General features: G+C 39.0%; 1 protein-coding gene across 1 annotated transcript; it reads right to left on the bottom strand.

Annotated features, from left to right (window-relative positions):
* Nucleotides 1–414: 414 nt before the first annotated feature.
* On the bottom strand, nt 415–21,123 carry LOC132134045 (gastrula zinc finger protein XlCGF57.1-like). Its single transcript, XM_059546920.1, has 2 exons — nt 20,668–21,123; nt 415–1,595 (listed from the first exon to the last, which is right to left on the bottom strand). The coding sequence occupies exons 1-2, from the start codon at nt 20,831–20,833 to the stop codon at nt 415–417; spliced, it is 1,347 nt and encodes a 448-aa protein (XP_059402903.1). The 5' UTR covers nt 20,834–21,123.
* Nucleotides 21,124–26,474: the final 5,351 nt, after the last annotated feature.

Below are 26,474 nucleotides of genomic sequence, written 5' to 3'. Positions count from 1 at the left end.
CCAAAACATAGTATCTGTAATACCAGAGTACTGTGAATATCCACACTGGTGTGGTAGCTGAAGTATACACACAGTCCTCGAAACATTAGATTAATCCATGCTGAGGAGCCTTGCTGAATCAAAAACCACAGACATACGAAAATTCTGCTGATAACTGCAGGTTTCCAACCGAGATGGCGACAATGAGGCAAAACCTGCACACTGCTTCAAACAAAATAATTACAATTATTCTGATGAATTCCACAAAAACATCAACATGTCAAATAAATTTAGAAACATTAACTGCATGAAAGTAACAACAAAAAGATATTACAATCACTTAAACTTGTGCCTTGTTCCCATATGCCCAAACGAACCGAGCTATGGGGGAAAACATGCCAGGTTCTGAAACAACGGCACAGGTGTGAAAGCTCCCTAAGACTTTTCTCTCGTGTGAATTCTCATGTGCCAGTTAAGGCTTCCTTTATGAGTGAAACTTCTTCCACACTGTTGGCAGGTGTAAGGCTTCTCTCCAGTGTGAATTCTCATATGGACTTGAAGGTTTCCATGCTGATGAAAACTCTTTCCACACTGAGGGCACGTGTAAGGCTTCTCTCCAGTGTGAACAGTCATGTGCCAGTTAAGGCTTCCTTTATGAGTGAAACTTTGTCCACACTGTTGGCAGGTGTAAGGCTTCTCTCCAGTGTGAATTCTCACGTGGTTGCTGAGGCTTCCTTTTTGGCTGAAACTTTTTCCACACTGTTGGCAAGTGAAGGGACTCTCTCCATTGTGTATTCTCATGTGGACTTCAAGGTTTCCATGTTGAGAAAAACTTTTTCTACACTGCTGGCAGGTGTAAGGCTTTTCTCTGGTATGAATTCTTATGTGCCTGTCTAAGCTTCCTTTATGATTGAAACTTTTTCCACACTGTTTGCAGGTGTAAGGCTTCTCTCCGGTGTGATTTCTCATGTGGTGGCTAAGGTTTCCTTGATAACAGAATCTTTTTCCACACTGTTTGCAGGTGTAAGGCTTCTCTCCGGTGTGATTTCTCATGTGGTGGATAAGGTTTCCTTGATAACAGAATCTTTTTCCACACTGTTGGCAAGTGAAGGGTCTCTCTTTATTGTGTATTCTCATGTGGACTTTAAGGTTTCCATGTTGAGAAAAACTTTTTCCACACTGTTTGCAGGTGTAAGGCTTTTCTCTGGTATGAATTCTTATGTGCCTGTCAAAGCTTCCTTTATGAGTGAATCTTTTTCCACACTGTTGGCAAGTGAAGGGTCTCTCTTTATTGTGTATTCTCATGTGGACTTTAAGGTTTACACATTGAGCAAAACTCTCGCCACACTGCCTGCAGGTGCAAGGCTTTTCTCCAGTGTGAATTTTTATATGCCTTTCTAGACTTCCTTGTTTATTGAAACTCTTTCCAAACCGAAAGCAAGTGAAATCACTTCTAACTGTTCCAGTCTTATGAGATTTTTTCAGTGTGGAAATCTTGTCCGTCTGTGAACACCTTAAAGATTTTTTTTCAGCTGTGAAATAATGCTGATTTTCGTATTGATCTTTCTCTTCAATGTCACAGAGTACTTCTTTCTCTTTTTTCAATGCCATTAGGTCTAATGTGAAAAAACAAACAAAAGTTATCCCCATTTAATGGCACAATACATCAGACATCAAAACATTTATGTAAAACGTAATGCATTAATATCTGCAACATGTATGCTTGATCCTGTACCAGAGAGGTCTAAACCTGCTCTGGAGGCCACTGTCCTAGTTGTCCCATCTTTTTAAAACATCTTTTTAATTTCACTATCGTTACTTATTTACAAAGATTACATTTATTCTGACTTGATTATTAGGATTTCATAGCTTATCATAAAATTGTGAACTGATTATATGTATTTTTTCCTTTTTAGCCAACTGCAAACAGGCCTTAAGGAAAGCTGAAGAAAGTGGTTTTCTGCATTTCCTAGAGACAAGGCTATACTTCCACACACTAATGTTGTGTTTGTACTGGTTACAACCCAGAGCATATTCAAACCTCTCTCTCTCTTCCCGGAATAGACTTCCAGGAGGATTTTTATAACGATATAATTTAATATAATAACCTTATTTAATGTTTCTGGCATTTTTGTAAAATATTTAAATATAACCAGTTTCTTCTAGAAATGATTAACTCAGGAACTCATTAGTGAGTCAAGCTGTAATATCATGAAAAAAAATCATTGTTTATTATTGCTCTTGATGTTGTAATAATGATTATAAATTTTTATTAATAGAAAGTTTTTTTTGAGGGGGAGAATCTCATATTCTGGTCTGTGATAAACAACTATACTTTGACATTTTGTTGTACAATGTAAACTGCACACACTCACACCCCAACCATTCATATATGGAAATATAAACAACTATTTCAAGATTTGTGTTTTCTGCACAGTTGGGTGTGTAATGTGCATTTCAGAACAAAATGTCAAGCATCGTCAAGTCGTTTACATTATTTTACTCATTTAATGAATAAAATACAGGAAAATCTTGAGAGAAGTGGTGGAGAAATAGTCTTTATAAGTCAGGTTTTATAATCACAGCTAAATACATATGTAATAAACACAATTGGGAATTCACATCCACTTTTTTTGTTTTGTGTCATTATTTGTGTCTTTGCTCACATTTATGCATTTAGCTGACACCTTACAGTGTATTCAGGCTGTACGTTTATTTTATCAGTATGTGTGTGTTCCCTGGGAATTCAACCCACGACCTTTGTGGTATTATACATATAATTTGTGCTTTTATAAATCTATTACATCACTTATATACTTTTATACAGTATAACATCACTTCTACTATATTTTTTTACTGTGCACTGTATCAGTGCATAATCTTTTACCACTGTAAGTTTTACTGGATCCAGTTTATCTGTAGGCTATTGTGCTATCAAAATAAATAGTTAAGTTAAAGACTACCAATGTGTTACTTTTTGATTTGTATTTGCTGGTTATATTCAATTTTCTCAATGATGGTAATTTATTAGTGTTTAAAGATGTATTATTTCGATTTTCTTCCTTTATTTCAAAGGGAATGAGCTGTGTTCTGACATGAAGCACAAATTTTTTTTTTTTTTAAATGTTGGGGCTGAAGACAGAGAAAGCAATGAAACAATTCAGTTTAATCTACATTCAAATTAAATGCATATGCCACAGTTATACTACATTAAAATAATAATTGTAAACCAAAAAAAAATCAAAAAAAGTGTGAGCATTTACAATTTCTCACGAAAATGTATAATTTTCCAAACCTAACTAAATAAATGGAGGCAGAGTTATTTTTAACTGCATGTAGATCATTGAAATCACTTGATAAATGTAAACGTGATCTAGAAAAAACAAAAAAACAAACCTGCAGCTCCCCCATTTACTGCCATTTATCAAGGCAGTTTTGCCCTCACAAGCATGGCGGAAGTGTTGATATATAGCAGCAACAGATCAAAACGGCCAATGAGGGGTCTAGATATGTATTATGTCTATGCTTGAAACCTCCTTTCCTGCAGAGTTTAGCTCCAATCCTAATCAAACACTAATCATTTTTGTCTAAGTATTATGAACAGTACTTAGTTTGACCTGCTGGATCCTGTTCTGGAAAATGTTAGATTTGTAATTTTTGCGTGCCGGTAGGCCTACTTGTTTTTAAAAATCCTGCAATTACAGTGCATTATATCGTGTGTGCGTGCAGACGAGACTGAGCGAGCGCGGGTTTGGAAAGATTTTGAGGTTATTGCTCACGTCTCATTCAGCATAAATACAAATCTTTCTTTGCAATGATTTGAATGTTGAAATATTATTTATCATGTAATAAAATAGGCTTGTACTTCACACGCATTAGACAGAAAAGATCATCCCCTTCACATGAGCAAAAACGTCCTTGGCATAACAGCAGACTGGATCGATATACTAAAGTCTATTTAAACTTACCAGTGTAACCTTTTATATGTTTGGTTGACTGTATTTTATTTTGATAATGAACAGACTGTGATGTAAGTTTGAATCGCTAAAATATGTGGGGTGTGTGCGTGAGGCACCACACGATTGTACAGCTGAGACATAAAAAAACAACAACAACAAAAAAAAACAAAGAAAAACTTGTTGGGAGTAAGATATAGTCCGCAAAAGGGTTTACTTTTATTTGTGCATTCACAATAAAAAACAGAAGATTTGTGCTCTTGTAAAATAAAGCGAACAAACAGAATACGCATCGTTATCCTTTCATTTCAGTGAACCTATTTATGCAGCAGGCGATAAATCCATTATCTTAAAGGTCCCATGACATGAAAATTTGTTTTTTTAACATTAATACGAGTTTCTCTAGCCTGTGTAGTGGCTAGAAATGTTGATAGGTGTAAACCAAGCCCTGGGTGTCCTGCTCTGCCTTTGAGAAAACGAGAGATCAGACGGCCGATCTGGAATCTTCCCTATATGTCGACATAAGAGGAAAGGTTAACTCCCCTTTCTCTGCTTTGCCCGCCCAAACATTTACATTTAATTCAGTCTCAATGTCAGCATTACAAACAGACTTTTACGATATAGATGCGACAGCACCACCACAAACAGTGTAACAGTGTTCATTAATGCCTGATCTGTGATCAGTGATTTCTGATGTGTAGCTAATTATTCAAGTTCACACTTTCTTTCTAAATCGTTTAATACTGTTTCAGTGAATCAAGCCAGTGACTAAACGATCAACTTCACATTGTTTCTCTTAGTAGCATAGCATGAAACAAATCTGTTATTTAAATTGTGATTACACTACAGAGAGCGATTAAAGAAGCTCCCTTTATATTGTTCGGAGCTGTCAATCACACATCAAGTATATCTGCACACTTGCCCAAACTGCCGTTATAATCAATGACACTGTTATGCTGCACAGCGAAGCTCTTGCTGTATTCATGTTGATATTGTGTTTGCTGTTAGTTGTGGTGAAAGCATTTTGTGAAACAAAACGTGTTGCAATGACGAAATGTGATAAACAGACTCTCTCTACTCAATGCTCATCACTGCAGCCTTTCATGTAATGGGAAGAGATCTAAAAAATAATGCTATAAATCAACACTTTGTCACGGTGTCTGGTCTGTGTTTCCCTGGGTGTCTACTAGTGGTCTCACTTCCCCATAGGCACCCCACTGCATGCAATACATTTCCCACAAAGCCTTGTCCTTTCCTCACGGTTAATTGCACACCTGTTAATTGCACTCAGCTGTCTTCACTTTCATCGTCATCACCTGTCCATATATACCGGCCTGTTTTCATTCTGTTTCATGGAGTCCCTATTTTCCATCGCCCGGTTTTCTCGCATCCCTTGTGTTTTCTAGTTTCTTGTTTGTTTTGTTTCTGGACTGATTTCATGGTTATGACCTCTTGCCTGTTTGGATACTGATTTTTGGATTGCCCATTAAACACACTGCTTTTGGATTTCTCGTTCCTGTGATCAATCGTTACAGAAGGACTCCATCCAAACCAGATCCAGCGGTGTGGGATTTCGTGTCCGTTCCCCAGCCAGCATGGAAAAGCGGAGGGGGAGATTCCTAAAATTAACCACCCTCCGTCAAAAGGGGAATGAGGTGGGTGGTGTGGCACAAGAATTCTGGACCCTGGCGCTAGGATTGGGGTACAATGATGCGGCTTTGAAAGACTTTTTCAACGCCTGTCTGGACAACCCTGTGCCGGAAAGGGAAATTAATGAGCTGGAGATCTTTGATTTTTGGGGGTTCATACTGTACCTACAACATCAGTCTCAGTGGGATACCCCAGCCACACCTGTCTCTCCAGGTGGGATGGCCGACAGGAAGGGTTCTCCAGACAGGAAGACCGCCAGCCCAGCACCACTGAGCAAGATGGCCGCCGGCCCACACCACTGCACAAGATGTCGAGTCAGGTCCCCGGTGACCCTCCAGAGTCGAGTCAGGTCCCCGTTGACCCTCCAGAGTCAGGTCAAGTCACCCTTAACACTCATGAGTTAAGCACTACCACAGTTAGACCTCAGGAGTCAAGTCAAGTCACCAGTGTTCTTCATGAGCAAGGGCAAGTCACCATTGATCTTTATGAGCAAGGGCAAGTCACCATTGATCTTCATGAGCAAGGGCAAGTCACCGTTGATCTTCATGAGCAAGGGCAAGTCACCGTTGATCTTCATGAGCAAGGGCAAGTCACCATTGATCTTCATGAGCAAGGGCAAGTCACCGTTGATCTTCATGAGCAAGGGCAAGTCACCGTTGATCTTCATGAGCAAGGGCAAGTCACCGTTGATCTTCATGAGCAAGGGCAAGTCACCGTTGATCTTCATGAGCAAAGGCAAGTCACCGTTGATCTTCATGAGCAAAGTCAAGTCACCGTTGATCTTCATGAGCAAAGTCAACTCATCGTTGATCTTCATGAGCAAAGTTAACTCATCGTTGATCTTCATGAGCAAGGTTAACTCATCGTTGATCTTCATGAGCAAAGTCAAGTCACCAATGATCTTCATGAGCAAAGTCAAGTCACCAATGATCTTCATGAGCAAAGTTAACTCATCGTTGATCTTCATGAGCAAAGTCAAGTCACCAATGATCTTCATGAGCAAAGTCAAGTCACCAATGATTTTCATGAGCAAAGTCAAGTCACCAATGATCTTCATGAGCAAAGTCAAGTCACCAATGATCTTCATGAGCAAAGTTAACTCATCGTTGATCTTCATGAGCAAAGTCAAGTCACCAATGATCTTCATGAGCAAAGTCAAGTCACCAATGATTTTCATGAGCAAAGTCAAGTCACCGTTGTTCTTCATGAGCAGTCAATTCACCGTTGATCTTCCTGAATCCAGTCAAAACACCATGGATCTACCAGAGTTTCTTCACGTCTCTGCTGAATTACCAGAGCTTCTCCACGTCTATGCTGAACTGCCAGAGCTTCTCCACATCTCTGCTGAACTACCAGAGCCTCCCCACGTCTCTGCTGAACTACCAGAGCCTCCCCACATCTCTGCTGAACTACCAGAGCCTCTCCACGTCTCTGCTGAACTACCAGAGCCTCTCCACGTCTCTGCGGAACTTCCAGAGCCTCGTCACGTCTCAGCCGAACTCCTTGAGCACTCGACCTATCCTGTCGTGGCCACGGAGGCCATCCAGGAACTCACCGCTTGCCCTGTCATGGCCAAGGAGACCATCTACCATCTCCTCAGGGCCACGGAGGCCACCCTCAACCTGTTCATGTTCTCTATTTCAGGCTTACCTAACCAGACTTGCTCTCCTGTGCCATCGATCCCACTGTGGTGGTCTTTGGCGCTGCCCTGGTGGGCTCCTGTCTCGACCGCACGGTTGTGGTGGTCTTCTGCGCCGCCCTGGTGGCTTCTGTCTCGACCGCACGGCTCCAGTTCCACCTGCTCCACCCTGGATTCCTGCCCTGTCGGCTCGGCCCTGGGTCCCTGAACTTTCTGTTCCCTCCTGGCCTTGTGTTTTGTTGTTGTTTTGTTATTTTTTTTTCTCTCTGTTTTCCTCTATGGACCTGGCCCTCCGTCCCTCCCCCTGGTCCTCCACCAGTCCTCCTCTCTCCTGGTCTCCTTGTGGTTTTGTTTTTTTGCACTTCCTGTCTCTGTTTCCCTCTGTGGACCTGGTCCTCCGTCCCTCCCCCTTATCCTCCAACAGTCCAACTCCCTCCTGGTCTCTGTTTTCCTTGGTTTGTTCTTGTGTTCAGGTGGAGCATCTGGTAGCTGCTCCGTAGAGGAGGGGGTAATGTTATGGTGTCTGGTCTGTGTTTCCCTGGCTTTGAACCTCTGGTCTCCACAGAAATCTTTGTCAAGAGAATGACAAAGAAATTGTCTTTTGTACATATATATGGACCAAAATGAACTCCAAAATGACTTCTAAATGAATATCAGTCCATCGCTTCACTCCATATTCATTTATGTGTAACCCACACATTTGACTATCATGTTATAATCACTCATTGTGTATGTCTTTTAATAACTATGGGATAGCTTAAGGATACATATTCATGTCTAGTATCTATGTAATCGAATCTGCTTGCTTGAAATAGTCCTGACAATCAGTTATTTGTCAAATGTATCATATTCTTGTTATAGGAACCATGTCCAAAATTAGACCCTGCAAGAGCGGGAAAATTCGGACCACATGCTTGGTAAGAAAACATATGATTTATGATACGCCCGAGCCAAGACAATATCTGATTGGTCAAGACAACATTTGAGGTGTGGCCAACATGCCAGTTTAAATACTCAGGACACCATAAAATCTGGCTTTTCGCTTCTAGCTTTGCTCTGCTATTAGTCATGTATGCTTTTAGTCTCTAGCGTTTAGCTTCTGCTATTAGTCATGCCTGCTTTTAGTTTGCTTTTAGCTTTGCTTCTTAGCTTTAGCTTTTAGCCATGCTGTTTGTCATCACTGTTCTTTGAGCGCGGTTCCAGCGTGCTTCGGCCTGCACGCCTGCTGCTACTTAGCCACGATGAGAAGAAATACCACCTAGTCTCGTCAAACTTTACTTCTTTTCTTTTCCGTTTGAGAGTTTCGTGTTCTGAGTTAAGTTTTGTAACGCCGTGTCGGACCTCGACTGCCCGTTCAACTTCAACCAGCCACACAACTCCGCGTCTTCAGCCAACGCCCAACCACGGGCTTCCCAAGACGACACTTCAACGACTACTGAACTTCCAGCCAATCAGCAACATCGGGATACCCCTTTCAACGACAACAAAGTTTAACCTAAATTGTGAGCATAAACCAAGTTATTTAATCTTTTATTTTGCTGCGGATGAAAGATGAGAAGCTAGCAAGACGTGTGTGTGTGTGTGTGTGTGTGTGTGTGTGTGTGTTTGTGTGACCCGTGACGTAAGCAGCGCACGCCCGCTTCAATGAATGAAAGCAACTAGAGGAGACTGCAACTCGAGTCCGCTTCTCCATTGTTAACAGCAGTAAGTGAACTTAAAAGTAAACATCTGAGATCGTACAATAAGGTAGAAATTGAGCGTGTTTCTCATTTGTGTAATGCCTTGTTTATAGCTGATTTGATTTCACTGCGTGTTCCAGTGCCTCTCAAAAGCTATCTCAGTCACCGTTCGCTGAACGGAGCTAAACTGCTGTGATTCAAAGGGAAATAAATCTGTGAATAAAGAATAGTTTTGAGCGTGTTCCTCAATCTATGTATCAAAGCCTCAGTATTCATAGTTTGATTACCAGTGCGTGTTCCACTGCCGAATAAAATTTGATATTTGACTCCCCTAAGTGAAACATTAGAGAATAATGTTTGCCTGTATGTGTCCGTTCACAAAGTGAATGCAATCTCGCGTAACACTGCGTGTGTCCGAGAGTAATTTGAATGGGAGTGTTTTAAAAGCTTGATCAAGTAAGTTTTAACTGTGTTCCAACAGCGAAGGAAACCTTGTGTGTTTGTGTCCAGAAAAACTGGCACGGAGATTCAGATTGCCATCACTGTGTTCCCTTAACTACAGCAGGAAGCTGCTATTTGAAATAAGATAAATTTAACTCTATACGAACTGAGAGTTTAAGTGCCACATCGCAAAACCAACTAAAAGCGGTGTTGTTATTTGTACAGTGTTGAAATGAGCCGACATTTCATGTTACATGTTTAGCTGTACGTCCAATGCAACGATTCATGTGCTAATGTTAATTCACTCGAGTGTGTTTTGGTTGCCACAGTGACGACCGTGACATGGAAGCCTTAACGTACTTCCGGAGCAACTTTGCACTGCGAACGCTAGTGTGAACGCTAGTGTGAACAAACTCCATGGTGTTGCTAACGAAACCGTTGTATTTACCACTAGCCTCAAAGGTTAGCCGTTAGCATTAACATCCAGTGGTTAAATAGTGTGTGTTTGTGCAACGCTGACGTGATTTAACCCTTTAAACATCTTAACTAACACTTGCTGGTCTCTTTCTCTCTCTTATTGCTCTCTTTTCTCACTATACCACTTATTTTCATTTTACTAGAAAGGAAAATACCGACTCACAATTCCTGTCAAATTGAAATTTAATTGAAACATTAAATTTATTTTGAATCATTCAAAATTTCCCTCTCAGATCATTTCATATGATCCTTTATTTCTAGTATTCTCTTTTGGGCCTAATTATTGTAGGAATGAATAAGCCTTAAACTTTGAAAGTTTAAGTAAACTTATTCTACCTAATTTATTTATTAGCCATCTGAATATATGCTATTCAGACCTTTTGCGTTTGCATTGCGTTTTACCCCCTTCCTGTTTTGGTTATACACTTAACCACTATTGTTTTACTTATTCATTTCCTCTATTTAATTCCATTTTTGCAAATTTTGCCCATTTATTATTTTTTTTAATTTTACTTTTACTTACCATATCTTTACGCTAGCTTGAGAACGACACACCTGAGCCCTAAAAGGAGACATTGTTATCCCTCACTACGAGTTCAAATAAATTAGAAAGACAACTCTCTTTCACTTAAAGTTTATTTTGTTTGATTAGTTGTGCAGCAACTAAAACAACGCTCTCCTTGTAGTTGAGATAACCGCTACTGAGACTTACCATCTCCGTCCTTTCTCTCCTTTACTTTCCTCTTCTCTTTTTACATTTGTAGGACATGTAAGAACCATCAATCAATTCTAAGTGAATTAAATACACAATCGTGTGTCAAAGACGATGAATCGTCCTTATGAATTTGATTGTAATCATCCTCTCCTTTGTTCTTCCTAACCTCCCTACATTTGGAAACGCAATCCAAGTTTTAGCATCTCATCCAACGTTGAGATCAATTTAATAGAGATACGTGCTGAACATCTGTCGCCTTCGCAGCCTCCCTGATGAGCAGTCCAACTGTAAGGTGTACGATGTCAATCCTGTCAGACTAAGGAAAGAGATATCAGCATTATTATTGAATTCTTTTGTCCAAAACAAGAGATTTAATAATATTGTTAAACTTCTTGATAACAGTTAATTGGGAAAAATTAATTTTCCTCATTTGAAAAACAGAAATTTTGCTCGTCATTTAATTTGTTTTTCACCTCTCTCTCTTTTCTCCTCCTCATTAGAGTGACAAAGTCTTCGCATCTCTAGTCTACTTAGACACCCTGAGACCAACACAGTCATCACCACACTTCACTAGTGGTTCACAAATCACTGATACAACACTTAGTTGTCCCACAACACATAGGCTTTTACTCCACACAGATCTGTGTCAGTCCCTCTTCTCCCTAGCGTGCCAACATGCCGCAGACTGCAGACCCCATTGCCCATGGGGATGATGTGAACACTTGGCTGAGAAGCATGACAGACAGCCTCACTCCAAAGACATTTGAACTGTTATTATTAATAATAATCCTAATCCTGAGAAGATTCCTGACACAAGATTCAAGCCAGAACAACAACCACGAGGAGCTAGTCAAGATCACGAGCTCCCTAAGCTATGCCTTTACAACCCAACTGAAACTGAGCGACAAGCATTCACCCATCTTCAAGAGGAGCTGATGCGTGCTCAACGTCGCATAGACAAGCTGGAAGTGAAAGTTCAAGATCAACTCAAAGCACCCAGCGAGAGGGAGCAGGAAACAACGGAACATGTTAAGCTCGACCAGCAACATGCAACGGCTGCTCAGAAAGACCTGGTAAACAGACTCCAGTATGCCAAACAGCTACTAGAGAAAGCCAAGCTAGACATCAGAAACAAGAATTCTGAAATCAGTGCTTTGAAAGACCACCTTGAAAGGTACAGAACTGAAATGGACAATCTGACCCAACAACTAGACGATACCAACGATGAGCTCTTCATGGTCAAAAAAGAACTCCAATATGCTTACGAGCAGAAACAAGAGCCAAGAAAAGAGAAACATCTCTTAGCCTCATCACTGCTGAGCAGAGCAGAGTCCCACGTCCAAGAACTGGCATATGACGAAAGGAGCGAAGGGCCACAACCCAAAACCTCACCTGCCTTCGCCACACAACCCTTTTCTGCCAACGAAAGAAAACCTCCCGTCCAAGACCTTGGAGCTGCACACGGGATGACCATCAAAGACCTCAACAAGCTGTCTGCAAACATCAGCAGGTTCAACCCGAACTCCATAGAGGGCCACGACGTCCAGGCTTCCCTGCGAGATATCGAATTTCATCTGGAAATGAGCCCTCATGTGACTGACAGAGACTGGTTATACCTCCTTAGAGCCACGTCCAGTCCCGAGGTACGAAACTTTCTAGATCGACAGCCCAGTCAAACCAAGTCAAACTACCAGCGACTTCATGAGGTCCTGATTCAAGAGTTTACAGACCCAGAGTCTGAACATGGACTGTTAACTGCCTTGAAAACCAAACAAGGTCGACAAGAGACTCCACAAGCTTACTACAACCGACTCCGACAAGCCTACTTTGGTGCACACAACCAACCTGACCTTGAAGAGGATGTGAACTTCAAAAGCCTCTTCCTAAAGAATCTGCACCCTGGAGTCAGTAACCATCTAGGTATCATGGCCTGTCCGAACTCCATGACCATCCAACAGTTGCGTGACCTCACACAGAAGGCCTATAACAAGCAGAAGATGGCCTCAAAGAAAGGTAACAGAACCTCCACACTCTTGAACTCTGTCAACAAAGACTCAAGCCTTGCACTGGACGACACCCAGTGGCATCACAACGCCAGAGGCTTCCATCAAGAGCACAGAGAACGTGACACCCATATCCAAGACCGTTTTCAGCCCAGCTGCTGGAAAAATCCATGGGACCAGCCACGCTTCTCAAGAAACCAAAAGGATAAGAACATCTGGAAACCTAACCAGATATCCAAAGGTAATCACCTGACTCATCCAAGAGCAACACGGGTGGGTAAACGACAACAAAACCCACCTCAGCACCTCTCAGACACGCACAGTGCTGAGTATGCACAAGAACGTGACAGCTTACCATCAGAAGACATGGAACAAGTCATGAAACAACTGAGAGAGTTCCTTCAAGACCTTTACATGCATATGACCACAAAGTTGAGTCTTGCTCGCTTTGACCAGCGACAGAACTGACGGCCGGTGATCACCTGATGCACCACATCAGAGACGACAAGCACCTGTTCAACAACGACCCAGAACGAACAAGCCTTTCATGGCCAACTGTTGATGAAAAATCTGAGGTACTAAAGGACATCACCTCAGTCACCTAACACAGTCACTAACAAACTGTGAAATGAACTCCAACTCCAAGAACCACATTCCCTGTCTGTGCTACAGCAACCACCAGAGCACAGAAGGTCAGAAAGTCTGCTACAGCCAGAAGGCCCCACAAGAAGAATGCAACATAGGAGACAAAGCTTTGCAACCCAGCTTCACACAGCCATGCCAGAATGCCTCCGACTGTCTGCTAAAGAACTTCTGACCCTCATTAGACCATGGACACGCCCTCATCCAAGCCAAGGACGCAGAGAGCCAGTCTTCAGTGACATGCTAGAAAAAGGGGGGAGACAACACAGACTTGAACAGATCTGACCACACATACACTACACCGTTAACACACACAACAATACCTACACCCAGAGGTAACAACATCTACTGATAACACATTCAACAAACATATTCTTCCCACAGGTAGAATATCCAACTTTTAGCGTAACAAAGTTACAAATACCCACCATGAAGAAACGTGCAGCCATCCTCACAATAGGTAGAACACCTGACACTAAGTTAAGGTTCACGACACACTAGCTGCACCTGACATCCTAGCTCAATAGTCAAAATAAAAAACTACAAATAAAAATCAAAATAAAACTACTATTTCCAAAACGATCTAAACTATCCTCAATGTCCTAAACTACATTGACTAATTGAACTTAACCACGTGTACCTAAATAACCTGATGCCTGCTTCTTCTGCCTTTGTTTCTCCAGCGATCGACGATGTCTTCAGCTAAACACCTCGCCGATCGAAAGGGGGATATGTAGCAGGAATGACTCGAACCAGACAAATTAAAGAGTCGATCAGGGCTGTGGCTGAAACACGAGCTGAATTCCTCAGTAAGGCAACAGGAAGTCATAAAACATTCGGTGCCACAAGTCCCAAGCAAGATAACCAACCAACCAACTCTTTCACAGAACAGCTTTCAACATTAACACCACTAGAACAATTATTGACAAGAGATTGTCAAATTTGGCGAAATGAATTGAAATGCAACGCTGGACATCACATGTAAACCCATGAGAGTTATACACCATATCCTTAAGCACTTCCCCCACCCAGCAGAACCAGACTGAAATTCCTAAGGGCTTTGAACCTCTGGTCTCCACAGAAATCTTTGTCAAGAGAATGACAAAGAAACTGTCTTTTGTACATATATATGGACCAAAATGAACTCCAAAACTTCTAAATGAATATCAGTCCATCGCTTCACTCCATATTCATTTATGTGTAACCCACACATTTGACTATCATGTTATAATCACTTACTGTGTATGTCTTTTAATAACTATGGTGAAGGAGAGGATCGAGTGGATGCCGCTAATCATATCCTTTCTTCAATATATATTATCTCATTAATATTGTGTAATTATTAATCAAGTTATTGATCCGTATTTAACCTCCAAGATTGTTGTATGATTTAACTAGAAAAGGAAAAGGCCATCTATATAACTGTATAGATAGATGCATGCTTACACAGGTTTTGTGTTTTCTTTTTAGAAGTGTTTAGAGTCAACGGACAGGAACATATGTGAGTGTATCCTTTCTCCTAGGGTCACAGGGTCAGCTAAAAGGGTCAGAGGGAGGCCTTCACTACGTGCGCTGCGAGGGACGAAAAACATGTAACACTGATACATGTCTAAATGAATAATAGATATTAAGAGTCTGTTCTATCCTGTATTTCTATTCCTCAAGATTAATGTCAGCCTACTATGTGTGTGTATTCAACCGTAGGGATAAGAGACTTGCCAGTGCTAGAGGACCTTGAATGGTAGATATGGGCTTTGTGTGTACGTGTGTGTGCCAGCACCTATGTTCGGTACGCTGAAGAGTTTCTGCTGACATTGCTGACCTCTGGACTTGAAATGAGGTGTCTTCTTCACCCGTGCTGACGCCTGCTACGATCATTAGAGATATGCTGAAGATGTTTATGCCCATATGTAAAGATTGTCTAAGTTTATCTAGGTTTTGGAACCAATCAGATTGCTGCTGACCAGCGCTTTGACACAACTCAGTCTTCTGTCTGGAGTATAACTGTGGTTGATTTTGTATTGTACGTCAGAGCGGCCTGCAAACTCCTTCGAGAGTGTTGAAGCTGACTTCTGCTTATGAAACTGCAAACTATTCTCTTCAAGTAAAATTATTATTATTAATTGAACTCATCTCTGGCTCCTGGTCTTCATTGCGACAACACCTGGTCCTTGAGTTATAACTGTAAATTCCCCTAACAATGGGATAGCTTAAGGATACATATTCATGTCTAGTATCTATGTAATCGAATCTGCTTGCTTGAAATAGTCCTGACAATCAGTTATTTGTCAAATGTATCATATTCTTGTTATAGGAATCATGTCCAAAATTAGACCCTGCAAGAGCGGGAAAATTCGGACCACATGCTTGGTAAGAAAACATATGATTTATGATACGCCCGAGCCAAGACAATATCTGATTGGTCAAGACAACATTTGAGGTGTGGCCAACAGGCCAGTTTAAATACTCAGGACACCATAAAATCTGGCTTTTCGCTTCTAGCTTTGCTCTGCTATTAGTCATGTATGCTTTTAGTCTCTAGCGTTTAGCTTCTGCTATTAGTCATGCCTGCTTTTAGTTTGCTTTTAGCTTTGCTTCTTAGCTTTAGCTTTTAGCCATGCTGTTTGTCATCACTGTTCTTTGAGCGCGGTTCCAGCGTGCTTCGGCCTGCACGCCTGCTGCTACTTAGCCACGATGAGGAGAAACACCACCTAGTCTCGTCAAACTTTACTTCTTTTCTTTTCCGTTTGAGAGTTTCGTGTTCTGAGTTAACCCTATCAAGTCGATTAACGCGGATACGCGTTTTGAGTCATTTTCTCCTGATAACCCCGAAAAGAACTTAAATTACACTTTCAGTTTTAATCGTACAGATAAGAGCAATACATCGATCGAATCTGTAAAGGGTCTACTTTTTTTTGGATACAGACATAATAACAACAAAACTTTGTGCACTTATAAAATAAAGATAACAAACAAGGTGTGCTGTCTGCAGCCTTTGTCTGCGCTGATCTTCTTTTACAAACACGTCATTTAAATGAACTGTAACTCCGTGAATACTCAACGAAAATACATGAGAGAGATATCTATAGAAAGCTTGACATGTCTATTTTTAAACTAAACAAGTGCCGCCGAAAACAGATATTCTGTGATAAAGTAATCCATATGAAAACAACGCGATGTCTGTTTTTCACGTCTCCCTTCATTATATCTAATGTGACCACGCCCCCGCGCTGAACGCGCTATTCAGATTCAAACTGAAGCGTGCGGCTTGATACGCCCATAACAGAAGAAAAAGCAGCCAGACTGTTAAAGTTTTTATTATTTTACGGTTTGCTTCGCGATGAGAGGAATAACACATAATTCACCCCAAAAAGATGTGATGTGGTTGAGGATTTGAGAAATGGATTTCCTCAGAAAAAAAGAACGAAGCACTTTATTCACCAGAGATCATAAACATGAGTAAGTCTCTTTTTATTTATTTATATACTTGTACTAGTTTTCACATAACGTGTAAACGTTTTACTAGTTAGACTTTTTCCAAACTATAATTCCTGACTAAATGTATAATCAAGTGAAACATTATGAAGTTTCAATAACAATATACAACACTTTACCATTCGAAAGCTTGATGTAAATAATATAAATGTAACAAATAGATAACTGTAACAAATGTAAAAACAATGCTTTTCTTTCCATTTATTCCCCCTAAAAACCCAGAAAAATATTCTCAGCTCTTTTCAACATTAATAATAATGATGATAATAATAACAACAAACGTTTTTTTTTTTTGTAGAAAATAAGATTGTTAAAAGGATTTCTGAAGGATTGTGTGACTGGAGTAAGGATGCCAAACAATTTGTTTGAAAGTCAGCTTTGATTGTTTCTAATAAACTGTTTAACTGCACCCCCAAGTGGATATTAAATTATGTTGTGGGATAATTAAATATATTCTTAATAAACTACAAACATAAAATTATATAGATTTATTTTGTTCTCACATTCTCTCTTGTAACTCTTCCCTCTCAGTGGCACAGATGACTGAGAGGCTCATTATGCAGCTCATTATGCTGCTCATTATGCAGCTCATTATGCAGCTCATTATGCAGCTCATTATGCAGGTCTTTGTCTTCTCAGGTGTAAATCACAATGATATTCATGGTAGTTGACGCCTACTCGCATATGACTTTTACCAACAAAAAGTGTCTTAGAAAATTTAAATCAATATATTGTTTTCTGTGAGTGAGTAAACAAGATGATTTTCACATCATTTAGAAAGAAAAATTCTAGGCTACAAGCTCCCGTTCTCAAAAATCCCGGGAACCATTGTTCTTTATGTGTTTTATTGCCTTATTCAAGCGTTTTAACATTTTTAGTTTTTCACTAAACACGCATAATATTTTTTTTCTCAAAAACACAATCATGTACATACATGCATTTCACATATTATTACAGCCCAGTTTGTGCTGATTACAGTGAGATTAGACTTTACCCATTTAGATATTTATAAGAAACTGAAAAAAGCACAAATGTCAAGGCATGACAAAACTTCTCCAGGCCCCAAAAATACCCTTAGACTCCAGAGGGTTAAGTTTTGTAACGCCGTGTCGGACCTCGACTGCCCGTTCAACTTCAACCAGCCACACACAACTCCGCGTCTTCAGCCAACGCCCAACCACGGGCTTCCCAAGACGACACTTCAACGACTACTGAACTTCCAGCCAATCAGCGACATCGGGGGAACCCCATTTCAACGTCAACTTTACACAGGAGACGCAAGTAGTACCTCCAGACAGTTGTACTGGTGTATCTAATATAATTTTAACCTCATTGAGGAACTCAATGCGAGGGTTAATTAAGTGATTGATGGTTGTTCATGTCTATGCAATTTAACGTATTGCTGTAAACTTGGGATTCCATATTTCCATTCTCTTAAACTCATCTTTCCCTAACTTTCGATCTTCCTGCAACTTGTGTGAATGTGTGAGTGCGTGCGTTTATGTGTTAAATTAGTTTATATGTCTTAGATTTATCTAATAAAGCCTTATTCATATTGAAAAGAGAAGTATCTTGTGTTTTGTGCTTACAAGTTAATGTCTTAAACTGCCGATCTTGTTACTGTGCTAATTGATAGTGTTTTCACTATACTTTGGATATTAATATCCAGCGCAGATTTGATGTTAAACGGCTCGTTCAGTGAATCGCAGGGCGTCTCAGTGATCAGCCGTGAAACAGTGATTCTGTTCAAATTCCCTTTAAAATCTTAAATGATTCCCTTTGAGCTAAATTGACCTGTTTCCCGTACACCATATATACCGGTCTGTTTTCATTCCGTTTCATGGAGTCCTTATTTTCCGTCACTCGGTTTTCTTGCGTTCCTTGTGTTTTCTAGTTTCTTGTTTGTTTTGTTTCTGGACTGATTTCATGGTTATGACCTCTTGCCTGTTTGGATACTGATTTTTGGATTGCCCATTAAACACACTGCTTTTGGATCTCTCGTTCCTGTGATCATTTGTTACACACTTCCACAATTCGTTAATCTCGACAGCTGTAATAGTAAAAAAAAAAAAAAAACTAATAAAAGTATTTGAGCATTCAAGAAAGAGGGATAAAATCAGAATATAAAATGCCTTTTATTTCTACATTTTAAATGTAAAAATCATACTAACAATATACCGTATTTTCCGGACTATAAGTCACACTTTTTTTCATAGTTTGGCTGGTCCTGCGACTTATAGTCAGGTGCGACTTATCAAAATTAATTTGACATGACCCGAGAGAAATTAACCCATTGAAAACATTACCGTCTCCAGCCACGAGAGGGCGCTCTGTGCTGCTCAGTGCTCCTCTCGCGGCTGTAGACAGTAATGTTTTCTCTTGGTTCTTGGTTCTAAATAAATGCGTCATTCCTTGTCATGACGTATTTTTGGACTGATGCGACTTATACTTAGGTGCGACTCATATTCGCAAGTAAACCTCAGGAAACATAAAAAATAAAAAAAAAACTTTATAAAAAAGAAAATAATCCACTAATCCACATCATGGGACCTTTAATTATGCATTTTCCTTAAAGTATCTCATTTTTTTCATGAATTAAGAATTCGTTCGATTTGTTAATTTGTTCCCTTAATTCAGTTAAATCATTGGTTAATTAAGGAACAAAATGATTGAAACATGAACAGTTGCCAAAAATTACTAATTTCACAAGTTCACAATTACATATAATTAGCTGAAGTATTATAATGTGTATTTGGCGTGCTGTCCGGGGAAGGGCTCCGAGCTTGGGATATATACTGTACTGGTCATAATACTCTGATAAAAATGTTTAATGTGACGAACAGTGTGTTTTCCAGCAGCACCGATGGCAGGACACAGACACCACAGTAACATATGAGATATTTATATTTTAAATGCCATAATGTCCATTGAAAACATTGCAATTGTGTTTTAAAATACAACAACAAGCACCAAACCATTTAAAGAGGCTTGTTCAGCGGTCAGTTAAATGATCTCAAATGTATGGCGCACTCTCTTCATTTTATCAAATACTCAATCACATCTATTCATTTTATAATCCTGCTACTAGCATTTTATTCAAACTAAACTCACTTTAATTCAGGTGAGAAAGGTTTCTCTTGTTTTATTGAGTGGGTTTTGCACATCCTGTCATACGACTGCGTCCCGCTGAAATAGACGCATTTTGCAGCATTAGGGTTAAGGAGTAATCAATTAATTGATCGTTAATTTAAACAACGATCGATCATGGGAATGGAAATCATAAGATGCTTTTATTAAGCATGTTACATTTTGGCCACAGTGTGTCTGTTTATCTCCTTCTGGCAGCTTCAGTGTCATTTATTTATCCACGACAGCATTAAACCAAATATCTCAAAAATACACTCAAAACATGATCATTATTTATTTATTAATTCCATTTTGTGTCAATATTGCACACCCCTAAAATAACATAGCATCATCTATGAAAAAAAGTTTTCCTAGATTTTGTAAGTAATATTGTAGTATGTTTAATATTATGCATAATTGTGAGCAGACTAGGGCTTAAAACAAGGTAATTCAGGGGACATTTTCTTAGATCTGGCCCTCAGCCTAAAATGAGTTTTACACTCCTGATTTGTGAATGTGTGATGCCTCATTATAATGAAGGCAGCATTAGTATTTCCTGTAGCTCAATGGTTGAGCATTGCATTAGCAGCACAAAAGGACATGGGTTCAATTACCAGAGAACACACATACTGGTATAAATAGGGTTATGTAAATCCTAAATGCACTGTAAGTCGCTTTGGATAAAAGCGTCTGTCAAATGCATAAATGTAAAAGTATTTCTCTGGTCATGCGTCGACCCGCTCCATGTCAAATAAAACCTTTAATTACGATGCTCATATGACATCTCCCACAATATCCCTGATTTCTGCAGAGCTGGATGTTTGAGGATCAAATGAGTGAGTTCAGCTCTGAGAATGAAACTGACCTGTTTGCTCCTCATTATCTTTCAGACTGAATACTTCTTCGATCCTGATGCCTTCGCTCTCCTCTTTAATTAACGCCTTCTTCGTTTGTTCCTCATGATTTTCTGGTTTGACTCTGTAAGATTCTTCAATATTCATGTCTTCTCTCTCCTCTTTAATAAATGCCATCTTTATAACAGTGTCTCGTCAGCAGGAGTTTGTTGGACACTCAGTTCTGTTTAAGATGAGAGTAACAGTTGATAAATAAACCCAAACTAAATATCTGCATTACACCATTAATTACACCATTAATAAAATAACACACCTTCTAATGAAAGCTCACCTTTAGGTAGTTATGGTTTATATTTGATATCTAATGATTTGATGATCGCATTTAATAGACTGCACTTCAATGAAAACATTTTCTCTTGGTTTAAGTTTTCATTAATCACGCTTGTGTTTAACCAGCACGTGACGTCAGCGAATCACTTTGTGAATCATTTGACTCGAGTCAATTGAGTTTAAAGAGTTCAGTTTTTGTAGTGACTGAAGACATGTTTATGATGAACTGATTCACGATATAGTGAAATCACACTCGCATTTTGTTACTCGTGTGTGGATGCGCTTTACTCACACAAATAACGTTAATAACTTTTAAATAAAGCATTAATGTTACAGTAAATAATAAAAGATTGATTCTGTGTCACTCGAAAAAATGTTAAGTTTCTGTTTCTGCACGTTAAACGCTTTAAACAAACCTTTCACAGGAGATACAGGAGCGCGGCGCATTCTAATGACGTCTTCTTCTTCTTCCCTTTTTTTGGATCGCACCAGTTTCGCGCATTACCGCCTCCTACTGTGAACTCGATCCAGAGATTCTGTTTACTCCTCCTCACAATGAAAACCTTCTTCTTCTTCTTACTTTTTACGGCGGATCGCAGACAGATATGTGCATTACCGCCACCTATCTTGGAAATGGACCATTAACACTTCCTATACTATAACCTCTCACCAACACAACACCCTTTATTTACCCGCACAGAGGCTTCATAGAGTTTCATCCGGCGCTGCGTGTTCAGCTCCTCCATCCACTCTCAGCCCCCATGACAGAAAAAAAAAAAAAAAAAAAAACACACCCTAATTTAAATGCGCTTATTTAACCCAGTATTTCCCAAATATTCTACCATTAGATTTATTATACTCCTATCTGACTTTAATACATTTTGAATTGTAAACTTAACTCCTATATTATTTAATTCCTCCTTCAACTCTTTCCTTTCAACATTATATCTCCTACAGTGAATTACTACATGCTCAACTGTTTCACTAACTTCACATGCCTCACATAAATCTGTTGGACTCTTACCTATTAAATGCAATGTACTATTCAATCTTGTATGCCCCAATCTTAATCTTGTAATCATATTCTCCTCATACCTACGCCTACCTGATACTCTTCCTTTACCCACTATTGGCTCTATTTGATGCATATGTATACCTTTTATTTCATTATCCCAATATTGCTGCCATATTTTCAGAATATTCTTTTTAATAATTGACTTAATTTCTGACCTACTAAATAAAATCGGTATATCTACTATATCTCTTTCTATTGCCTTTTTTGCTAATGCATCAGCCTCCTCATTACCTCTCAACCCAATATGTGCTGGAACCCACAAAAACTGTACTTCTAAACTAGCTTGTTTGATTGAATATAATTCTTGAATTATCTCTATTACCATATCCTGTCTGGTTTCTGACTTCATCTCCTTCAAACTTATTAGAACTGAACTACAATCTGAACATATTACTGCCTTGGATATTTTAATTTCCCTAATCCACCTTATTGCCATAATTATTGCAAACATCTCTCCAGTATACACCGATAAACAATCTGATATCCTTTTATTCTTATACACTTTAACCTTTGGAATAATGAATGCTGAACCCACATGATCAGTTTTTGGATCCTTTGAAGCATCTGTAAAAATTTGCATATATTCCCCATATCTTGACCCAATATACTCCCTTACATTATATACTTCTATTTCATATGAACCTTCCTTTTGTCTTTTTTCTAATAAACTTAAATGTACTTCTGGTTGGGGCTTAACCCATAATGGTACTGGAGATAAAGGAATTATTGGAGCATATCCAACCTCCTCCAATCTCATATCTCGAACTAATTTCCCCACACTCCATCCAAAACTATTACGCTCTCTCTTCTCATGTTCCCAACTAGGACTCATTACTTTCCTTGTTGGATGATCTTCTCTCTGTCCTCTCAAATTTGCCCAATAAGATGCCATTAATTGCAGTCTTCTTATCTGCAAAGGCATTTCACCCATCTCTACCTTAAGAGCCGAAACTGGAGAAGTTGGATATGCTCCGCAGCAAATTCTTAATGCTTGAGATTGAATTCTTTGTATTTTAACTAAATGAGATTTATTTGCAGAACCATATACAATACAACCATAATCCATTATAGATCTTATCATAGATATATATATAGTTTTTAAAGCCAATCTATCTGCTCCCCATTCCTGACCTGAAATACATCTCATTACATTGACAACTCGCTTACATCTTCCGACCATTTTCTCAATATGCTCTTTCCAAGTTAATCTAGTATCAAACCAAACTCCTAGAAATCTTACTGTACTTACACGCTCTAACTCTTTTTTGTATAATTTTAACTTAACATCCATATTCCTCCTCATTTTAGTAAAAACTATTATTTTTGTCTTTTCCACTGAAAACTTAAAACCATTTTCCCCTGACCACTTTTCTACTCCATTTAGCGCACATTGCATTTTCTTTATGTTATACTCTATATTCTTTCCTCTAAACCAGATAGCCCCATCATCAGCAAACAATGATTTCCCCATACTTCTATCAATCCTTGAAAAAACATCATTTATCATAATAATAAATAAAAGTGGACTTATTACACTGCCCTGAGGTGTACCATTATCAATTATTCCACTTGAAGATATAGCTCCACCCACCTTTACTCTAATACTTCTTCCAATTAAAAACTCTTTAATCCAATTATACATTCTTCCTTTTATACTCATCTTCTGTAACTTTATTAGTAACCCCTCTTTCAACAACATATCATAGGCCTTTTCTATATCAAAGAAAACTGCAATTACACTTTCCTTATTTATAAATGCCTTTCTTATTTCATCGTCTAATAATACTATTGGATCCATAGTCCCTCTACCACACCTAAACCCACTTTGATAAGAAGAAAACCAGTTCATTTTTTCCAAATGATAAGTCAATCTATCTGTTACCATTCTCTCCATTACCTTACATAAATGAGAAGTTAAAGCTATTGGACGATAATTTATAGGATTACTTGGATCTTTCCCAGGCTTTTTAATAGGTATAATTAATGCTTCCTTCCAACTTTGGGGAATTATACCTTCCATCCATACTCTATTATAAAATGTTAAAATCACTTCCAAAGAAATTTCACTAAAATGCTTCATCATACAGTAACTAATTCCATCCCCTCCTGTAGTAGATTGTTTCATTCTTCTTACTGCATTCTTTAATTCACTCATAGAATATGATACATCTAACAAATTATCTTCAGCCTCCTTTTTCTTCTTTATTTCAGAATATTCCTTCATCACAAACTCTCTCATTTTCTTACTCTGTTCTGTCAAATTCTCTGAGCTATTTACTTTAATAAATGCCTTTAAAAACATTTCCACTTTATCTCCATCCTCCACAGCTATTTCTCCCTCCATACTTAAAACTGGATATCCATTACTCTTTTGAGTCCCTTTCATTTTCTTAATCATGCCCCATACTTCCTCTACTGGTGTATTCTTCCCTATTTCATCACAATAAGCCATCCAATACTCTTTCTTAGTTTTCCTTACAATCTTCCTTACCTCAGCTTGTGCTTTTCTATACTCTATTAAATCTTGAAAATTATGTGTTTTCTTAACTATCCTAAATGCTTTCCTTTTCCTTCTTATTGCACTTGCACACTCTTCATTCCACCACGGAACTATCTTATTCTTCCTACCTCCTTTCCCTTTTGGTATATATTTATTTGCTGCTCCTTGAATGGCATTAACAATATCATCACTTATCACTTCTACAGATCTATCTGATTCTATTATAATATTCTTTAATCCCTCTTCACTCAGACTCATGAATTCTTCCCAATTTGCTTTATCAAACCTCCATCTACCAATATTTCCTTGATTCACCTTACTTCCTCTCACATTTACACTAACATATATCATTATTGGATAGTGATCACTTCCAATAGTATCTTGTCGCAATATTTCCCACTCAGCACTCCCTGCAATTGAATCAGACACCATTGTTAGATCTAGCACAGACTCTTTACCTGTAGCCACATCTACTCTAGTACTACCCCCATCATTCAGACATACCAAATTCCTCCGATCTATCACATCTTCCAACACCACTCCATTACAATCTGTCACTAAACCTCCCCATAACATACTCTGTGCATTAAAATCCCCACACCAAATTACCCTTTCTTCATTAAGACCCTCTATTTGTTCTAACTCACTCAACACTAATTTCTTACAAGGATTATAAAAGTTTATTATTACATACTTTTTTCCATTCACCCATACCTCCACTACAACATATTCTTGTGCTACACCTTTGCCTAATGATCTATATTGCATTCCTTCCTTAATCAGAGTAATACACCCTCCACCATTACCCTCCTCTCGGTCTCTCCTCTCACTCACATATCCTTTAATAACAAAATCAAATCTAGGTTTAAGCCATGACTCTTGTATACATATCAGATCCGGTTTAACTTCCATCTCATTAATAACACTTTTAAACTCCAATCCATTAGCCACAAGACTTCTCGCATTCCATTGTAAAATTAAAATCATCCTATCCAAACCATGCTTCCTGGCTTGACTGTGTCTCATTAATCAGCCCATCCCTAACCATTACCCATGTTATGTCCTTAACTCCCAAAAATCTCTCTGCTGCCTTGACTATAATTTGAATCTTAGCTGTCTTCTTTTCAGTTTGTGCAGTACAATTAATTACTTCAGCTATGAACAACAAGAAACTAACTTTACTTACAATCATTGTCTATTCTGTAATCCTATCTTCCACCTCTGATGTTTCCTCACTTCTCCTCTCTTTTTGCACATCCCTCTCTCTTTCCTTCTCTTTATTCCTTGTATCAAACACTTTAACCGCTTCTGCATATGTTATATTTCTCTTAGCTCTCTCATTCTGTACCTCAATTACTCTCTTTCTCACCTCACATCCTCCATACGCAACACTATGATCCCCTCCGAAGTTACAGCATTTTGGTCCTGCTCCTTCACATTTGCCATAATCATGCTCCCCCCCACATCTTGCACATGGTTTCTTAGCCTTACACACCATAGCCACATGCCCGTATTTTTGACAATTATAACATCTTAAAGGAGGGGGCACAAAAGTAAGTTACTTTACTGAGTAACTGATAAATCCAAGCTTGACCTTATCCGGCAAAATTACTCCATCAAACCTAAGCTCCACCGAAAGGCTCTCCACTCTATTCCCTTCTCTGTTCATAAACAATCGCCTAGCACCCACTATTTTCCCTCCGTTGATATTACTTTTAAGTTCTTCCATAGATACTCCTATTGGCACTCCAGATATTACTCCACTTACCCACTGCCTCTGTCCTACAATCTTACTACTCACCACTTCCTGCTTACACATCACTTTAACTTTCAACATTTTCTTTCTTTGCTCTTCACTATTACAAACTATCATCAAATCTCCATTGCTTAACACTTTTGCAATCTTAATTTCT

This window comes from Carassius carassius, unplaced genomic scaffold (genome assembly GCF_963082965.1).
Source record: "Carassius carassius unplaced genomic scaffold, fCarCar2.1 SCAFFOLD_141, whole genome shotgun sequence".
In the NCBI taxonomy this organism is placed as follows: domain Eukaryota; kingdom Metazoa; phylum Chordata; class Actinopteri; order Cypriniformes; family Cyprinidae; genus Carassius; species Carassius carassius.
The sequence above is the reverse complement of the archived record's forward strand: the minus strand, read 5'-3'. Positions and strand labels throughout refer to the sequence as shown.

Excerpts from the sequence above, each read along its gene's own strand:
- LOC132134045 (XM_059546920.1), bottom strand. The coding sequence starts at position 20,833 with ATGGCATTTATTAAAGAGGAGAGAGAAGACATGAATATTGAAGAATCT. Across the intron at positions 1,596-20,667 it reads AGATAATGAGGAGCAAACAG|ACCTAATGGCATTGAAAAAA; the intron begins GTCAGTTTCATT and ends TTTTCACATTAG.